The following is a 16,795-nucleotide window of genomic DNA, read 5'->3' as shown; positions in this document are numbered from 1 at the left end:
ATCTACAAGACGGACATTAAAATAATGAGTCATCTACCCTATTTGATACTTTGTGGCTTTAATGATTGTATGCATTATTTGTGTACCAAATGCAATAAAATGCCATGGAACGCCTATATGAAAGATACAATTGTGTAATAATTAAGTAAATCTGAATGATAACATTCCATTTTTCAGTATAAAACGCATAATATTAGTGTGGTAAGTGAAAATGAAAGTATTATTGTGCATTAGCTGGATTATTTACTTGGCTAAGTCGGTGTTAATATTTATTATGTATTTTTATATCATGCTTATGTAGCACAAATTTTCAATAAATGTTTGGATAGTATTATACGGTTTTTTATTTCTAAATTAATTACATATTTTTATAATTAAAGCCTGTCTGATTGACTTTCAGAATAGAAGGTTTTCCTTTCACTGAATGCTTCTGCATCTAAACTTCCATAACAACAGAAAATAACAAAAATCAGCAAGTGTTACGTTTTATGAAGTTATTTGTATATTAAAATTAGAAATATTTAATAAAACGAGAAGAGTGATGAAAAGTAACGATATTTTCGAGCCGCCTAACATTAAGCCTGCTCAATACTCTTTGTGATTTAGTAAGGTCACAGTCTTCTTCAGTCAACTTCTTTATTTTGGATATGACTATTTAGACTACTGATCTCAGGTGTGCAATGAAACACAATCAACCATCAGTGTAAGAAAATATTGACCACTGAGATTATTCACTTTTTAATAACAGACACGTTACATTAAAAATGTAATACATTTACACCATAATGTGTGGTCACAATCATGTCTGCTCCGTCATTCATTACACCAGTGTAACAAATTAGTATAACCAGGTGTCTACAGTAAAAAAAAAACTAATTGTTGGACGAGGATATGGATATGGATGGGAATTTATAAAATATCAACTTCAGTTAAACACAAACACAATTGTTTCATTCAAACTTTATTGTACAAAAATACGTACGTGTATAAAATATGTATGCATTACAAATTCATTTTATTTACTAGTCAGTCAATAACAGAAACTAAAAATGAGATTCAATAATGAACGAAGTAAAATATCTTCTGAAATAATTCATACAAACACATTTTGTTCTTAATTATAAATTGGAATGTAAAATGGACGGACAAATGCTTAGTCAGTACTTATATAAGATACATTGCACAGAAAAAATATAATGTTAAAATAAAACAACACAACGGAGTTCTGAGCCAGAGCTCAGAATTTTTTAAGTTTACACAAACTATGTACATACATTCTTTTCATTTAGCCACTGGAGTTAGCTGCTACAAAAATACTGGTCTACAATACATATGTTATTAGACAGCTCAAAATGGAATGCTCAATCTATGTATTTAAATATGTGTAAGCTTAGAATTTATACATAAAATAAGTGGCTGCAAAAAGTAATATTAAAGGGAGGACAGAGAAACTTAAGCTTGTTGCAGCATTGCATCCGTCACTGCCACAGGTAAATATGCATGTTCTGTACTCCAGTTTGTCACCCGGCTGTTTCACATAGTTGCAGTAATTACCTAAATCTAATGATGAACAAAACCTCTTTGTGCTGATACCACCTGAAAGAATAGGAAATATGTTAAAAACAAAACACAAAACCATTAAGTTTTGAAATTATTCTCTGTTTAATAATCCTAGGTATTCTGTAAAGTACTTTTCATGGGATTCATAAAATATAACTGTGAAAATATTCCATTGTTCATCTGCATATCTTATTTCAGGGCTCAAAAGATGTGATATTATGTTCTTTATGGTGATATTATGTTCTTTATGGTGATATTATGTTCTTTATGGTAATAGGATTGTCTTGCTTTTTATTGAAAAGCTAGCAATCAAAATAACTGATTAAAATATTCAATATTTTACAAGTTTATTTTACAACATTATAGATTAAATACCTTAATTATGTAGCTAGCTAAAAGTTTGATTAGGTCGAGTAGTCGCAAGTGCAACTGCCGGCTAAGAGGTCTCGGGTGCGATTCCTGGGTTTGGTAAAGTAACACTGGGCTATTTCCTGTTTTTCGAAAATTTCTCAGTAATAACATAAGAGTCTGGATTTGTACCCAGTATATGGCAATGGACTCACCCCTTGGGACTTATAACACAATTTGGTGTAAAGCGGTGTAGTACATTGTATAGCGGCATTACATGCCGTAATGTGCACCCCTATGTGGATAAAAGGCATGACATTGCTTCTAAAAGTTTGTGAAATGTGCAATACTCACCAAAAATAAAAGCATTTAGTTAGTGAACCATGTTTTGTGCCCAGTGCTGTAAAATCTCAAAGCCATTCAGTGCATCATTATACCTGATTGCTCAAATATTTGTCTTTAAGATGACAAAGAAAGTATTGTATTTGAATAATCAGGTATAGGTGTACTTTTCACCATAAGTATTAGTAGTGTAAAGTGCTGTAATAAATTATTATAATCCTCTCATCTCCCACTGTACCTACATAATAAGGTTGATGACTAATTTTTATTTTAAAGTCCAACTGGTATATTAATTTATTTAAGATATTAGACACATATTTTTTATTTTCAACAAATACTTTTGACGATATATTGATTTGAAATTTGAATATTCGATATGTTTCCTAGATGTTTTATATGTGGATATGATGATATTAACTCCCCTTCAAAACTCTAATTTGTTTTATCTAAATATATTTTTCATTGCCTCACATATGGACTAAATATATTTTTAATTTTTATACCCCGTCATCATCCCTATTATGAGACACAATAAAAATACAGTGTACTTTAATTTACATTCCACAGTATGTACAAGTCCATTGCTGGCCAATGGGCCTCCTCTACTATCTACAATATAAAACCAGAAGCCCATAGTTAGTGTTAGTAAGAACCTGTTTGTTTAATGCAGTACATAGCATTGTACACATGGTCACAAGGTGTAGGCTTCAGTATACCACCATCTAAGTTCATCAATCCATCACCACATTCCATAGTCGATGAAGAGTTGCATTGATAACACTCTATGGCTAGACCTAGGTTTATTTTCCAATGATTATATATATTATGTTCAAAAATATTCCATTATTAAAATAATATAACAAAAATAAATAAACATAAAGTAAATTAAAATAAAACTTATCTTCGGAAGTGATTTCCCAAGTTTTGTAACTTGGTAATTTCTGTAATGATTCAGAGTTAAAAGTTAGTAATAAACCAACACCTTTGTAGTTGAATACGAGATAATGTTACTGCTAAGTTTAGTACCCCATTAGCCCATTACGCATTCGTCATAATAGATACTTATTGCAATGATTATTCTAATAAGTATTGTTTCATGTTAGGGACCCATTTGTCAAGTTATTGCTGTATTAATATGTTTATAAATAAGGTTACAGCGTGTCCCCTTTAAACTCTCACCTTCGTACCGGCCGACGTGCTTAATACAATACTGAGCGTTGTGTATCGTCGCACAATCGGTAGGTTGTAAATCTACGTCGTTCTCTAAAAACTCATTACACTGAAAAGGATTATTCGAATCCGTCCCTGAACACTGGTAGCAGTTTATTGAATAAACTAAAAACAAAAGAAAAATAATATAGAAAACAAAATAACAAACAAAATTGGAAATAATAACAAGAAACAACGCCCTAAAACTCGTACCTGTTTTAAATGTGGCAAATGATATGCAAAGGCAGAAGAATATTTTTTCTTGAAAGGACAGCATTGTAATGGAAACTTTTATTCATAAACTTTACACACTAATTTAGAAAACTATCGAAAATCAATAAAAACCCAAGCCAAAGCCAACAATATTAGCCGCTGTCTTTTGTCGTAACTCGTCTTCTCCGTCTCGTATCTAATGTCAAAGTCAAACTGTCATTACTGTCAAAATCAAGAATGAATCATGAATGAATGATATTAAAATAAAATGAACGAAACGTGAATTTCTAACATATCGTAAAAAAGAAAATCGTAGTAAAATAATTATTACAAAACATTATTTTGCTTTTAATTAGTATTTGGTACCTTTGTTATCTTAATTGGAGTTGTATCTCCAATTAAGTTCTGTATACAGGTTTTTTTATACATACCAACAATTACCTACATTTTAACTTTAACAATTTTTTGGTGGAGTGGTCGCAAATGCGACTATTGAGATGTGGCGGGTTTGATTCCTCGGGTTAGGACGAGGACTTGTCCGAGACAGAGACAAACAATATAAAACTAAAAACACCTATGTAGGTACATTTGAATTATTCTGAATATGCGTTCTCATAATATGACGAAAGAAACACATACCTTACTTTGATTGAATTAATCAATTCAATGTGTGACGTTCATTCACTGCAGCCTTTAAGTACCCTATTTTTTTGATAGAGATTGCCATTGTGCTCCCCATAGTGCGACAGCATCGAAACACGAAGTGAAAGTGTATAAAAACAAATATATAGTGACAATAAATTAATAAAAGTGCCTGTGCGCAGATTCAATAAAAGTTGCAAGACATTTAGAATACCTAATTATACTATAGGTATTATTTAGTGGGTAAATATATATTTACCAACGTGGAAAACCACGACGTTATTGTGATAATTCAGTGACGAAGTGGGAAATAGAACTTTTTTAAATAACTTTTTTCTATTTAAACCAAGTGGAAAACAAGCTCCATCTAGCTTTGAAACGGAACGGATCGGAACACCATCTAAAGTAAAAGTAATTACTTTGAATTAAAACGTTATACGCGTACCTACACCGTCTATTGTTGATTTTCTGCTGCACTGGCCAAGAGATGGCTGAGGACATGATATGCGTAACTTGTCTTCAAGAAGTCCTTTTCGGGAGCTATTATATCAATTGTACTATTTGTCGTAAAAACTTTCACCTAAAATGTGCAAATTTATCTACCTATGTTTATTTGTGCAAAATGTCAAACGAGCAACTATCCGCATGGAATTGCCAATTATGCACCCGTATGAGACTCAAACCAGGACCAAATTCATATAGTCGAGCCCGCACTCCATCAACTGTAATCTGTTCTTCAAATCCCGAAATTAACAAAGAAAGCAAACACGAAAACATTTCGCAATCTCAAGCCAATGAAAGTGGGAAAAAGGATGATAAAAGTACCGACACCAAAGTGAATGAACCTCCCAAAGAAACAGCAAATAAAACGTTTATTGAAAGGCTCAACATAGTTCTGGAAATAAAATTTGAAAACAATAGAAGGGCAATGTTAACAGATATTAAAGAGCTCATTAGGTCAGAAATGAAAGATCTCGTCAGATCGGAAATTAAAGAGAGCATCAGATCAGAAAATAAAGAACTCATAAGGTCAGAAATTAAAGAACTTGTTAGATCAGAAGTGCAAGAAGTCATCAGGTCACAAGTTAAAGAACTATCGGGTGAAGGTAAGCAAATGATTGAGTCAAAAATCGCAAGCGCCACAAATGAAATAAAGAACGAAGTTACCCAAAATTCTAAAAAGTTAAAGAAACTCTCTCTAGAGCAGGACAAAACTGACATAGAAATAGAAAACTTGAAGAAAAATATTGCAAGTATAGAATCTGAATGCGTTATATTAAAAGAAGAAATACAGGAGCTGAGAGTATTGGAACAAACTTCCAATACCAATGCTAACAACACTAAGAGTAGTGAAAACAGTAACACTGAGAGTGATGAAAAAAATAGCACTAACAGTGGTGAAAACAATAACACTAAGAGTGGTGAAAACAATAACACTAAGGGTGGTGAAAAGAATAAAACTAAGAGTGGTGAAAACAATAAAATGAAGAGTGGTGAAAACCACACTAAGAGTGGTGAAAACAACACTAAGAGTAGTGATACAAAAATTGTACTATATGGCTTAAACGAGAATTTCTATGAAACTGGTGTTGAATTACACAGCAGAATAATAAACATTTTCCAAAATTACGCTGGCATCAACCTGAACGGTTACGTCGATGAGATCTATAGGATCGGGAAGCAAGGGAAGCAAGGACAGCGCCGGCCTGTAGTAATAGAACTGCTGACCAAAAGGACACAACAATATGTAATGCAACATTGCAAGCTGTTTAAAAACACTGGAATGTGCATAACAAAATTTCAAGACAAAGAAACTGTTCCCGAAAATTAATTGCGAAAGTAGACATCTTAAGTTGCATAAATTAAAATTAATCATTAGTAACCTTTTGACCGCCATGGTCATGTGTAGACGACAAGACCTTTTAAAAAGACTTTATTTTTTTATTTCTTAAGCTATTTATGTTACTTGACCCATTTTCTATTTATATGAATTGGCCTTCTTTCTTTGTATTTCGTCTATATTCACATGAAAAATCTTATTGTAATACAAATTTTAAAAACTTGTAAATATGACTAATATGCTTTCTTGACGTGGCGGTCGAAAGCTTGTGTAATTAGATTATAAGGATAAATAAAAATAACACACAATCAAGTAAAGACTTATTCAGCATATTTATTTCCAGATTGTTTTAAATTCACAATAAGTTTATATAAAAAAATATTTAAGTTTATATTATAATAAACAAATACTTATGAATCAATATGTCTAATATAATATAATATACAAACTACGGACGTCTCAATGTCGTTAAATTAAACATTTAACTTGCATTCCAATTATTTTACACAGGCAACATTTATCATTCATTCATTCATTCAATTTTTATTAGAACTCCCTAAACGTTATAATCACAATATGCATGAGCTTGTCTTAAACCCATGTAGACTTAATTTGTACATTAAAATTCTATTTTAAATGCATAACTTAGTTTAAACTAAAGGCAGTTTGAAATATGAAAAAAATATTATTGTCATTTGATACTTAAAGCTATTATTTTAATATTATATCAATGGAATGTTATATATCAAAATTAGGCATCTAAATATCGAACGAGTAAATATTTTGATGTGTAATACTTATTGAATAATTAAGTAGAAAATAGGTACATATAGATTGAGTTATTGGCACTTGTAACCACAGAACAGGATTGTGTTTAGCAGTGTAGTAAGTAGAGTATCAAAGTTTAAGAAAAATGTTTTACACAATATAAAATCAATGAATATTATTATAATAAAATTGAATACACTCTACGCAGTTTCATTTACAATACTTTGTATAGATTTCGATGTCATGTGATCATAGATACGTAATTATTTATTTCTATTGATTTTCCTACGAATTAATGTTAGGGACGCACAACAATGACAAATCAGGTGGGCAATTCTATAAAATAATTTAAACAACACCGTCACCTCAATATGATAATATAGACATTAGATTCTTCGATTTAAATGAAAAATAATATCACTGTAATAAAATAAAAAGTAGAAAAATATAAAAAAAAAAACAAACACCAAGGTAGGGGAAAAGAGTTACCGTAATAAAATCATAGATGGCGCTACTTACAATTTAGACCTTCGACATTAAAATCGATTTCTTACTGTGTAAGTAAGAAATGCTTATACAAAATTGGCACGATATGTTATTATTTAGTATCTTGTAAGTAGCGCTGTCTAATAGTTATTGCTTTTCTATAGAACTGCCCAGTAACGTATTAAGTTCAGTTGCTAAGGTTAGGTCTGAGTTGTAGTGAGCCCTCGACCCAGAAGTTGGGCCGTTGCATCATGGTCTGCCACAGAGTCACCTCCTTGCCGGTACTGTCCATCCAGTTGACGTTGGCACCCATGTAAGTTCCTGAGTGGAAAAAACACCATTAGTAAGTAGAATTAATTTAAAACTGCACTCTTCAAATTCGTAGACAATTACAAACAAATATTAAATATCAATTCTTTTATAACTATTTTTCAATCTAAATACGGCTTACTAGCTTAACTGTTTCTTGAGGCAACTCGACTACTTTCAAGCCACGCAAAGGACTCATACTATTATAAGTAAGCCCTTAAACAATTGATTTGTCTGAATATCTTTGTTTTCTATGAATTTTATTGTTTTTGTATGGCGAGTAAGCCGTTAAACATAATCGATTTTTCTCAATATTTTTATGTTTTCTGTGAATTTTATTGTTTTTAGAGCTACAATTGTCACAAAACTATGTCAATAGCTACCTATGTTAGTATTAAATACATACCAGATCCAAGTGAGAGCCTGACGCCGCCCATGAAGTCGTTGGAGGCGAGTCGGTCGCGGTCCCAGAGAGACAGTTCGAGCGCGCGTTGTGCGAGCTCATGCGGTGCCAGCCCTCGGTACGTGAACGTGTGCTCCCATACTGGGCTCAATGTACGGCGACATACTGCCGTCTTTTGCTTGGCTAGACGACCCCGCTCCGGTAGTAAGTAGCTGAAACGAGTAAGGGATTGTTTAATATCGACTTAATAGTAAGTGTGTGGTTAGTTATGGCCATTAAAATGTGCTTGGATATGCCATAACAGAAATTGTAAGCATACAATTTAAAAAAATAACGAATGGAGTTTCTTCCTCGTTCTTCACCATACGAAGCCACATTTTGGAACGAGCACCTAGCTTTACTGACGGAGAGATTCACAGACTATTATGTATTTCTTTATTTAAAATGTTAACAAATTTCATTTCAAAGTACCTTTGTATTTATGGTTTAATTGGAATAAATGATTTAACTTTAAACTTTAGACTTCAGGTTACCTCTTGCAGAATACATCAGCGAGTCCATTAGGTTTGGTGGCGACGAGGTTCTTAGCTTCCTTGACGAGTACGTGCAGCGTGCCCTTGCCGCGCGCGCCCTCTGTCAGCTCCAGCTTCAGACCTATGATCAGGTCGCCGCGACTGCCTTGCTGCTCGTCAAATTGTTCCGTCTGAAAGGAAAATTAAAAAAATTCTTTATAATATGTACCTATACAATGTTACAGCAAAGTTTTTAGGAAAACAAATTCTGATAGTGTTGTGTTCAATAATCACAAATCATAAGACTCTTTTCTGTAATATCCAACTGTTTAACGAGTTAACTCGATTAGTTTCAAGTCTCGCTAAGGGCTCACAGTCACGAGCAGCATTTAGTTGAGTCACCTCGTCAAACAGACACGTTAGTCAGCTAAAGCCGATCGTGAATGTGAAAAAGAATTCAGTAAGAGTAAGAGTTTTTAGTTTTAAGTCCGCTTATACATGACGTATTTTTAAAAATGCGGTATTAAAAAGTACATGTATAAGCGGAATTAAAACTAAAAATCTTACTGTATAGTTATGGATTTCCGCAAAGTAAGGCCTAATTAGAATCAGGCGTTAATTTGCTTTCTTTATGTGAAAATGAAGTGTCAGAAAAAGTGAATACTCACCCTCTCATGCAACTTATACCACATGGGCGCGGGGTCGTCAAAGACGACATCGGCCAGCGGCAGCGTGACCTCCCCGAGGAAGTCGTTCCTCCCGAACATGTCGGCGTGCCACACGCTGAGCCACAGTGTCCGCGCGGACAGCGAGGCCAGCGGTTGCACGAAGCTGAGTGTCTCCTCGAACACAGGGTTTAAGGTGTTTTTCTTCACCTTCGTCTTCCTCTTGCCAGCTTTGGACTTGTCCGGTAACAAGTACACCTGGAATTGTAAGAATAAGAATTTTATTAATGAACTTCACAATCATGGTCTTATACTGTGGCACAATTTGTTTAATTTTGGTGTTGTCATCAAGTATACCAAGTATCGTTAGCCTCCAAACTAGGATAATCCTGTTTCTTGGGAGACTTAAGTGAAACAAGTAGGACTATTGAGTAAATCTAAATTACAGCGAAATTGATAGATATTAAAAGATAAACTAAGTTGAATTATACAGCAATATATAGCATACTAAGTGGTGTGTAAGTATTAGAAATGATTCATTAACATGGGTTGAAATGGTTACAAATGTGTGACGAACTTGCAATAAATAACATGTAGTCGTGTCGCCTGAATATAATATCATCTCCGTGTCTCAAGTTTCGACCGTTATTGGTTTATCCATTTGTGAATTAGTTTTATCATCCGAATCTTTTTCATTTAAATGTCTGTTGCTTATCAAACGAATATTTATTGTTCATGATCCTTATTTTATATGATCATTGGAGTAATTTTTATGGTGTAGGACGATCAATTGAGCTACGTAGAACCTGAGATATCGACATTAGAAATTGGTGAACATTAAATTCATTGCAACCTTCAAATTTGTCCTTTATAGGTGGACAGGCTTTTCGAAACATGTCCTTAATATTACCTATCATTACGCAATATCTAACTGGTTGATTAGTTCATGTTATACTTGAATCCGTATTAATATTCTCGTGGTGTATGCTAATCAAGTTTGTTGATAGGCCCTCATGGCCATGGGTACGCGAAACTTGATTATTTTTAGACAGGTTTATACTAAAATTAATTCAGCACTTCAATGTAACATTGATATAAAATTATATTCCGACATTCCATAATCTTGAGACGTCACCTGCGTCACGTATTCGCTATTTTTGATATTGATACTTTTTCACCTGCTCAAAATTTCTCTATTTTTGATATTTTTTCACCTGCTCAAAATTACCGTTTATGGTAATATTTCCATTTGTGGTGGATTAAAGTGGATGGGCAGACGATGCGATATGCACTAGCAATAAATAACCTGTTATTTTGATATGTCTGTATTTCTAAATAACGGTTATGAGTTTTATTCTAAATTATGATGTCTGTTCTGAAGCTTAATAACGAATTCTGTACTAAAGAAACAGATGATATTTGGTATAAACTTCAATTTGGCACAAATCTTTACAAAGGTCTTTCTGTATAGAGTAAATTAAAAAGAACGCTTTCGATATGCTTCTCTGCATTTTTTTGCATGTAAACTAATAAAATAGGACTTTGTTTTTAATTTCTATTTATATTAGTTCTTCACGGCGGCCTCTTGGTCCATGCCCTTTTCATACATTTATTTTTCTTCGAAAAGAAAAGAAAATTAGACCTTAATTACTAAGACCAATGTTCAAAATGATAAATGAATCATACCTTAACGTAAGGATCGGATCTGTTGCGCTTGACGTCAACGGGAGCCAGGTCGCGGCACCTCTTGACGCCCACCTCCAGCGCTCCCAGCCTGTAGTTGTACAGCAACGAGATCTGAACCTCTCCTCGAATGGTCACGTTGGCTCGAGTGCCCTCACCTGCACCAGAGTACACCGATGCCATGGATTCGGAGCGAACCTGGAAATACAAAACATTATGTAGTTAGTAACTTCGTCCCCAATTTTTTCCATCGTCATGTTTTATTTTCCAACAAAGGATGTTTCTAATATTAATGTAATAATCCCTCTTTCTCTCAAACACCTTACCACGAATGTAAGCAGATAATAACTGACAGGAAAACGATATAAGTAAACTCCTCACCAAGACTTTGACATCACTAAAATTGTTGTTCCGAACGGACATTTTGAACCGAGAAACGGGATAAACAAACACGGTACCCGTACTAATAGCTGACGCGGTTGTTCACGCGAAATTAGGTCTAATACTATCTAAAAATAAAGCGTTGAGAGAACACATAGCATATTACTTTGCTACCTCGTTCACAACTGAGCTACAATTACTGTGAACCAACCATACGGCATGTTTTTGTTTGGTTGCATTATCTGTCACTCGATACTACAATTCCTGCGTGAATACTTGTGTGTGGTATTTGTTTTATTTCGTGGATACATTCTACATTCTGGTAATCAAATTATGAATTTATTATATTTTGTTCTCTCTCTTAATTCTTAAGCGGTTGAGCGTCGCGGGTGGTGTAACGGTCTTTTTCGGAGACACACATGTTAATCTGCTTTCTTTTATGCCTATATGCTATAGAAATCTTGTCATTAGAAGTGATAACAGCCGTAACATGTATATTTATGAACCAGAAATCTCTATACTATTTAGCATATTCGGTAAAAATGTGACTGTCGGGCCTTGGATTGGAATTCGGATGAACATTCCACTGGAAGCCAGTTTACGACATCTTTAGTTGAACTTATTGAGTTTACGGACATCTAACAATCCTTAACGACTGTCGTTTATTCGACAATCGAGACCGACGATTATATCGCCCACCTAAAATCCGGTTCAAACCGATAAACCCATAAACTTCTAAACAGGAAAGCCTAGTAGCTTACCATCAAGTATTAACTGACGAAAATGCGAATATTCATTAGCAAAAAATATCTAAAGAAGCGGAACAAAATACCAGAATACTATTTACTTTATCATATAAATATAGGTAAATAAATCATATTTTACCTAATCCTTTGTACAAAAACATAATCCAATTCCCTTATACGAAACAATAGACAAAGAATGTAGTTCACTTTGTCCCACGCTAGTCCGATCCAGTCCTGAGCAGCCATTATTTTTATGCCCGATAAAGTCATCGGTGTTTATGTCAAGTTACCTTAACAAGACCAGGAAATCCATTAGCTGTTATTTAATCTGCATCAATATATTATGTAGTATGTTATTTATGAGACTATGTAGTTGTATGTTTGAAGGACAATTCGTAATTGAGTTTATCGACTTCGCATTTATCTGTATTAGCATTAGTGCATGCATATTTAATTAATGATCTTCAGAATACAATACAAAGAAGGCTTTGTTAAGAATTTCAGTAATTAATAACAGAAGTAAATGTATAATTTTATGGAAAATTTTACTTAAACGTTTAGTTAAATGAGGAAAGTCATCACCTTTATAAATAGGTTAGGTATTGCGTTATACCGGTGTTCATTTTTATGCGGTTAGGTTAGGTTTAAACATAATTGTACCGTGGCAATTTTGACATCAAAATTACCTACGTAAGTTCTATTAATAGCTTTAGTCAGACAATACATTTTTAATTTACAATGGTGAACGAATCAAGCATCCGTGTAACCATATCCCGTCATAAGAATAAACAAACAAATAAATTTTATTTTTTAATACGTATGTTATTATACAGATTGTAATCTATATTAAATCTAGCTTGGAGCATTTAATTTTCATATTATTTTATCATAACAGTCTGCTAGAATGTCAATGATCTAATTTAGATAAAGCTTGATATAAATTGTGTCTCATACAAAATAACACAATGTAAATAAATTATTGATATTCGATTATCTTGTGCATCTGTATTTCCTTTTTATTATCTGTGAATTCTTATTTTGAATTTTGACGTTTCTCTAATGCCAGTGTTCGAGGTAACGATTGTGACGTCCGCCATATTGGAAATAAGTGGAACATGCCATTTGATTTCTGTTTACTACAATCTACGTAACTTACATCAATCTCTTAAGATTTTCAATTGCAACTTTATTGCTTTCTAATAAAGTAGAAATTCTATTAAAGAAACTAGACAGCTTTGAGGTAGGTTGACGTGCAGGCAACTGTTCATATTTTTTAAAACATCTTGTATGTTTTAATAAGTGAAGGAAAAACGGTAATGTTACTCGTATCGAAGTATAAACAGCTTGAAGTAGTTGTAACTCGTAAGTAGCGGTTATTTTCTCAGCGTATAATGAATGACGTAATGAGATTGATGTGTGGGGACGTTATTTCAAACTGTTCGTTCATTAATCAAGTTTGGCTCTTTGTTTCTGTTACGGATATTAAAAACTACATTTAGATTTCAGCCATGATCGTCCCACTGCAGGGCAAAGGCCTCCCTACCCTCCTTCCACTCCTCTCTGTTTAAAACTTTTTGCAACCAATCCTTGTCATAGATGTCGAGTTCGTCCTGTATATTTATATTATATATTTCATATAATTATTTATACATTTATTCGTTCATTTTAATTTCGTATAGTTAATTTACTTTTATATAATATCTATACATAATGACATCTTGCTTTATCAACTTAGACAACTGTAGTTTTTAATCTAATCCTATTTTTACAAGTGCCATCCTAACTATATTTTTGTTTCAAATAACTGGCGATAGATGGTCGTTAATAACTCATTATATTGATATGATATCAAGCCTAACTCTTTAATTAAAAAGCCATTTTGTGTTTTATGTGCAGGTACTTACTTACTTAGTTTTAGATCTAAACAACAATGTAAACTAAGTTAACTAAGTATATGGACATGTGAAACGGGCCAAACGGCCGCGTATGGCATTGAGTAATACGGTTTTATCGTATCTACCCACACTACGATACTTTATAAGGGATTAATATTACAACATTTCGAGTGTAAAGCACGATAGGCCAAGCCCAGTGCGAATTCATTATGTTTGATATGCATAAAACTGTTGGATACTTGACAACTTCTCATTACAATTCTATTACTATGGTTGAAACATAATAGTGCTAAATTGATTTGTTTGTCCATTTAGGACCCTAAATTATCCTTATATTACCTAGCACACCTGGAGCACTTTAACAAAATTTTTCCTACATTTCGTTGTGATAAGTAATTTTTAATGACTTGTTTGATTGGTTTTTTATTTTTCCATGATTTCATAATCACGTTTTTATTTGGTTGTGTCATTTGATTGGCTTAATTTCTTTTGTAATTATGAAGCTATTAACACAGACGCACTTTTACTCTACGCATTTGTCCAATCAACTCAAGCCTAACGGGTTTGTTAGAGTAACTCAAATTAATGGACTAAAAGTGAGTTGAAAATGAATTGTGGACTAAAGAGTAACTTAAGTTTAGTCTTTGTCTATATTTTACCCTACCATGTCAACACTCAAGTATTCGTTCAAGTAAACGTTTTGCAAAGTCTCGTTGTTCGCGGGCTGTGTTGCAAAACGCAGTAATATAATACAATGGCCAACGCGGTCATCGAGACAATACTCCTACACTTGACGTTTCTAGAACATAAACTCCCTTAACGTCACTACAGAAGGTCGCATTTCGCTTGCAAAGATATCTTTACAACCAGAGGCACATTTATGCGACACGGTTACTGTAAAAGTAGGTGTATATTCACGGTTAAAGTTGTACCAAAACATTGATTTTGTGGATCTATTGTGGAGTTTAATTTATCGTATTGAGTAAGGTAATGTTGGTAAAATAGAGGCTAGTTGTTTTTTTGGCACAGGCGATAAAGACGATTGTAACGATGGGTTAATTGCAAAATTCGTCATCATTTTATGCCAAAGTAAAGTGCAATGACGTGTTACTGAACAGAAGATACTCCATTTACACTTATGATAAGGTAAAACGTCACAGTAACTAGATTAAAGTACGGTAACGTAAAAGTTTATTGGAATATTAATGGACTCTGTGACGTGGTACAGTATGGACGTACGACTGAATATTTGTGGCGCAGCAGCACATGTATGACGTCAACTGTCCGAGAAAATAAAGGTGACATTTGAGGCACAATACTAATTGAGTTTTTGTGCTATATCGATGGCAGCACTAGCGCGTTAGGACCTGTACTTGCAGTTACTGTGTGTACTTTTAGAGATTCAAAATTTGTGATAACACCTTTATAATATTATTATTCAAAGAGCATTATTTGTTCCTTTTTAATTAGGTTCAGTTACATAATCTTATTACGTCTTGTAATGGTATAAAATAATATTTTACCTGTAGTCCGCTCCTGTTGAGCGAGTACCGATCCCTGTCGAGCATATCTCTATCGTGGTGTGGTGAATTTGAACGCCTTGGCAACGTTGCATGGTTGGGCGACACTGAGTCAGACATGTACACCTCATCTGCAAACAAAATAACTAAAATCAAAATATGCCTCATAAAATACACAATAATCTACAATAAATGCGTTACATTAATCATTACTCATACGCTCTTAATTAAGAACGGATTTGACACGGCTGATGTTGATAAACAGGTACATACAATAATGGACGCTATTATTAGCTACATAGATTTCATAAAACTGATAGTTCTCATTCAAACCAATTTTAGTTTTTAGTTGAAGAAAAATAAGGAAAAGTAACTGCTAGAAGAAGAGCATTCAATATTAGACAAGTGAAGTTCTATAGAAATTGTTGAAACTAATTAGTTTGGTTCCTTGTGCTCGAATCACATCAAACTTGGTGTGAGTTAGTAGTGCAATAATTATTTGTGAGTATCAAGGCGTGCCTCAAGTGTAGTCCAATCTAATTTCGGTACCATCGTTCTTCAGTTCTAGCCACTCGTCAGGTTTGACAAATCGACACTTTTTGCCTCTCGTCAAAGAATTATCGCACCACTCTAAAGACTTTAAAAAAGTATCTCGACACGATAAAACCTCTCGAATGAATGAGATTTTCTCACCAGATTTTACAGTACTGCAGTGACTGTTGGTGTCAGAATCCTGTGAGGACTCATATGGGGTGGTTATAACTTTTTTAACTTCATAATTTTCGGTGCCTAAATTTATTGCACTTGCATTCCGTTCAGAAGTTAGCAAAAGTGTCGTTGAAGAAGTAGAAAACTCATCATCCAAAGGTCTAGTGACTATAAGTGATGGAATGCTTGGTGCTGCTGTGTTTGATTTTGATGCTTCATCATTGACGTTATAACTCCTCCCAATAGGTCGCACAAGAGCAGATGATGGACTGTCCACGGGTGAGTCAAAATCATCATCCGAGTTACCCTTACAACACAAACACCGACTCAAAAAAGAACCTAACGTCATTTTTTTATCACTTTGCACAATGTTCCTTTGGTAAATGTTAACTATTTGATAATCTTTATTTGTTTGTTCACCATTAAAACTCTTATTTTCTATAGACGAATAGCCAGGTTCCGATTTATAAGTAACGGAATAAACCATTATTTTACACTTTATGCGAACGCGCAACACGACTGCGTTTCACTGAACTAAATCACTTTATTTTAATTCCACACAAAA

General features: G+C 33.7%; 3 protein-coding genes across 5 annotated transcripts in view; 1 reads left to right on the top strand and 2 right to left on the bottom strand.

Annotated features, from left to right (window-relative positions):
* Window positions 1-944: 944 nt before the first annotated feature.
* On the bottom strand, window positions 945-3,886 carry LOC118268189 (uncharacterized). The gene is made up of 4 exons (XM_035582546.2): window positions 3,673-3,886; window positions 3,430-3,585; window positions 2,904-3,044; window positions 945-1,596 (listed from the first exon to the last, which is right to left on the bottom strand). Exons 1-4 carry the CDS (start codon window positions 3,734-3,736, stop codon window positions 1,391-1,393), a joined length of 567 nt encoding a protein of 188 aa, XP_035438439.2. The 5' UTR covers window positions 3,737-3,886; the 3' UTR covers window positions 945-1,390.
* A 1,392-nt stretch (window positions 3,887-5,278) lies between these two features.
* LOC126912761 (putative uncharacterized protein DDB_G0286901) lies at window positions 5,279-6,145 on the top strand. Its single transcript, XM_050706664.1, has one exon. It carries the CDS (start codon window positions 5,279-5,281, stop codon window positions 6,143-6,145), a length of 867 nt encoding a protein of 288 aa, XP_050562621.1.
* A 322-nt stretch (window positions 6,146-6,467) lies between these two features.
* LOC118268529 (uncharacterized) overlaps window positions 6,468-16,795 on the bottom strand; it is a 91,787-nt gene continuing 81,459 nt past the window's right edge. For all 3 annotated transcript variants that reach the window (XM_035583061.2, XM_035583062.2, XM_035583063.2), the window contains 6 exons: window positions 15,526-15,653; window positions 10,984-11,178; window positions 9,301-9,555; window positions 8,654-8,823; window positions 8,124-8,332; window positions 6,468-7,729 (listed from right to left, as the gene is read on the bottom strand). In XM_035583061.2, coding sequence (XP_035438954.1) covers window positions 7,596-7,729; window positions 8,124-8,332; window positions 8,654-8,823; window positions 9,301-9,555; window positions 10,984-11,178; window positions 15,526-15,653 — 1,091 coding nt within the window. In that variant the 3' untranslated portion in view covers window positions 6,468-7,595. The remainder of the gene's footprint in view (window positions 7,730-8,123; window positions 8,333-8,653; window positions 8,824-9,300; window positions 9,556-10,983; window positions 11,179-15,525; window positions 15,654-16,795) is intronic.

Source organism: Spodoptera frugiperda, chromosome 29, assembly GCF_023101765.2.
Source record: "Spodoptera frugiperda isolate SF20-4 chromosome 29, AGI-APGP_CSIRO_Sfru_2.0, whole genome shotgun sequence".
Lineage (NCBI taxonomy): Eukaryota > Metazoa > Arthropoda > Insecta > Lepidoptera > Noctuidae > Spodoptera > Spodoptera frugiperda.
Note: the sequence above shows the minus strand (reverse complement) of the source record. Positions and strands in the feature narration are given on the sequence as shown.

What these genes read in the sequence shown, in the direction of transcription:
- LOC118268189 (XM_035582546.2), bottom strand. Translation starts at nt 3,736, where the DNA reads ATGCTGTCCTTTCAAGAAAAAATATTCTTCTGCCTTTGCATATCATTT. An exon ending in ATTTGCCACATTTAAAACAG is followed by an intron (nt 3,586 to 3,672) that starts GTACGAGTTTTA and finishes TTTTGTTTTTAG; the next exon opens with TTTATTCAATAAACTGCTAC. An exon ending in GTACTGCATTAAACAAACAG is followed by an intron (nt 1,597 to 2,903) that starts GTTCTTACTAAC and finishes CTATTCTTTCAG; the next exon opens with GTGGTATCAGCACAAAGAGG.
- LOC126912761 (XM_050706664.1), top strand. Translation starts at nt 5,279, where the DNA reads ATGAAAGATCTCGTCAGATCGGAAATTAAAGAGAGCATCAGATCAGAA.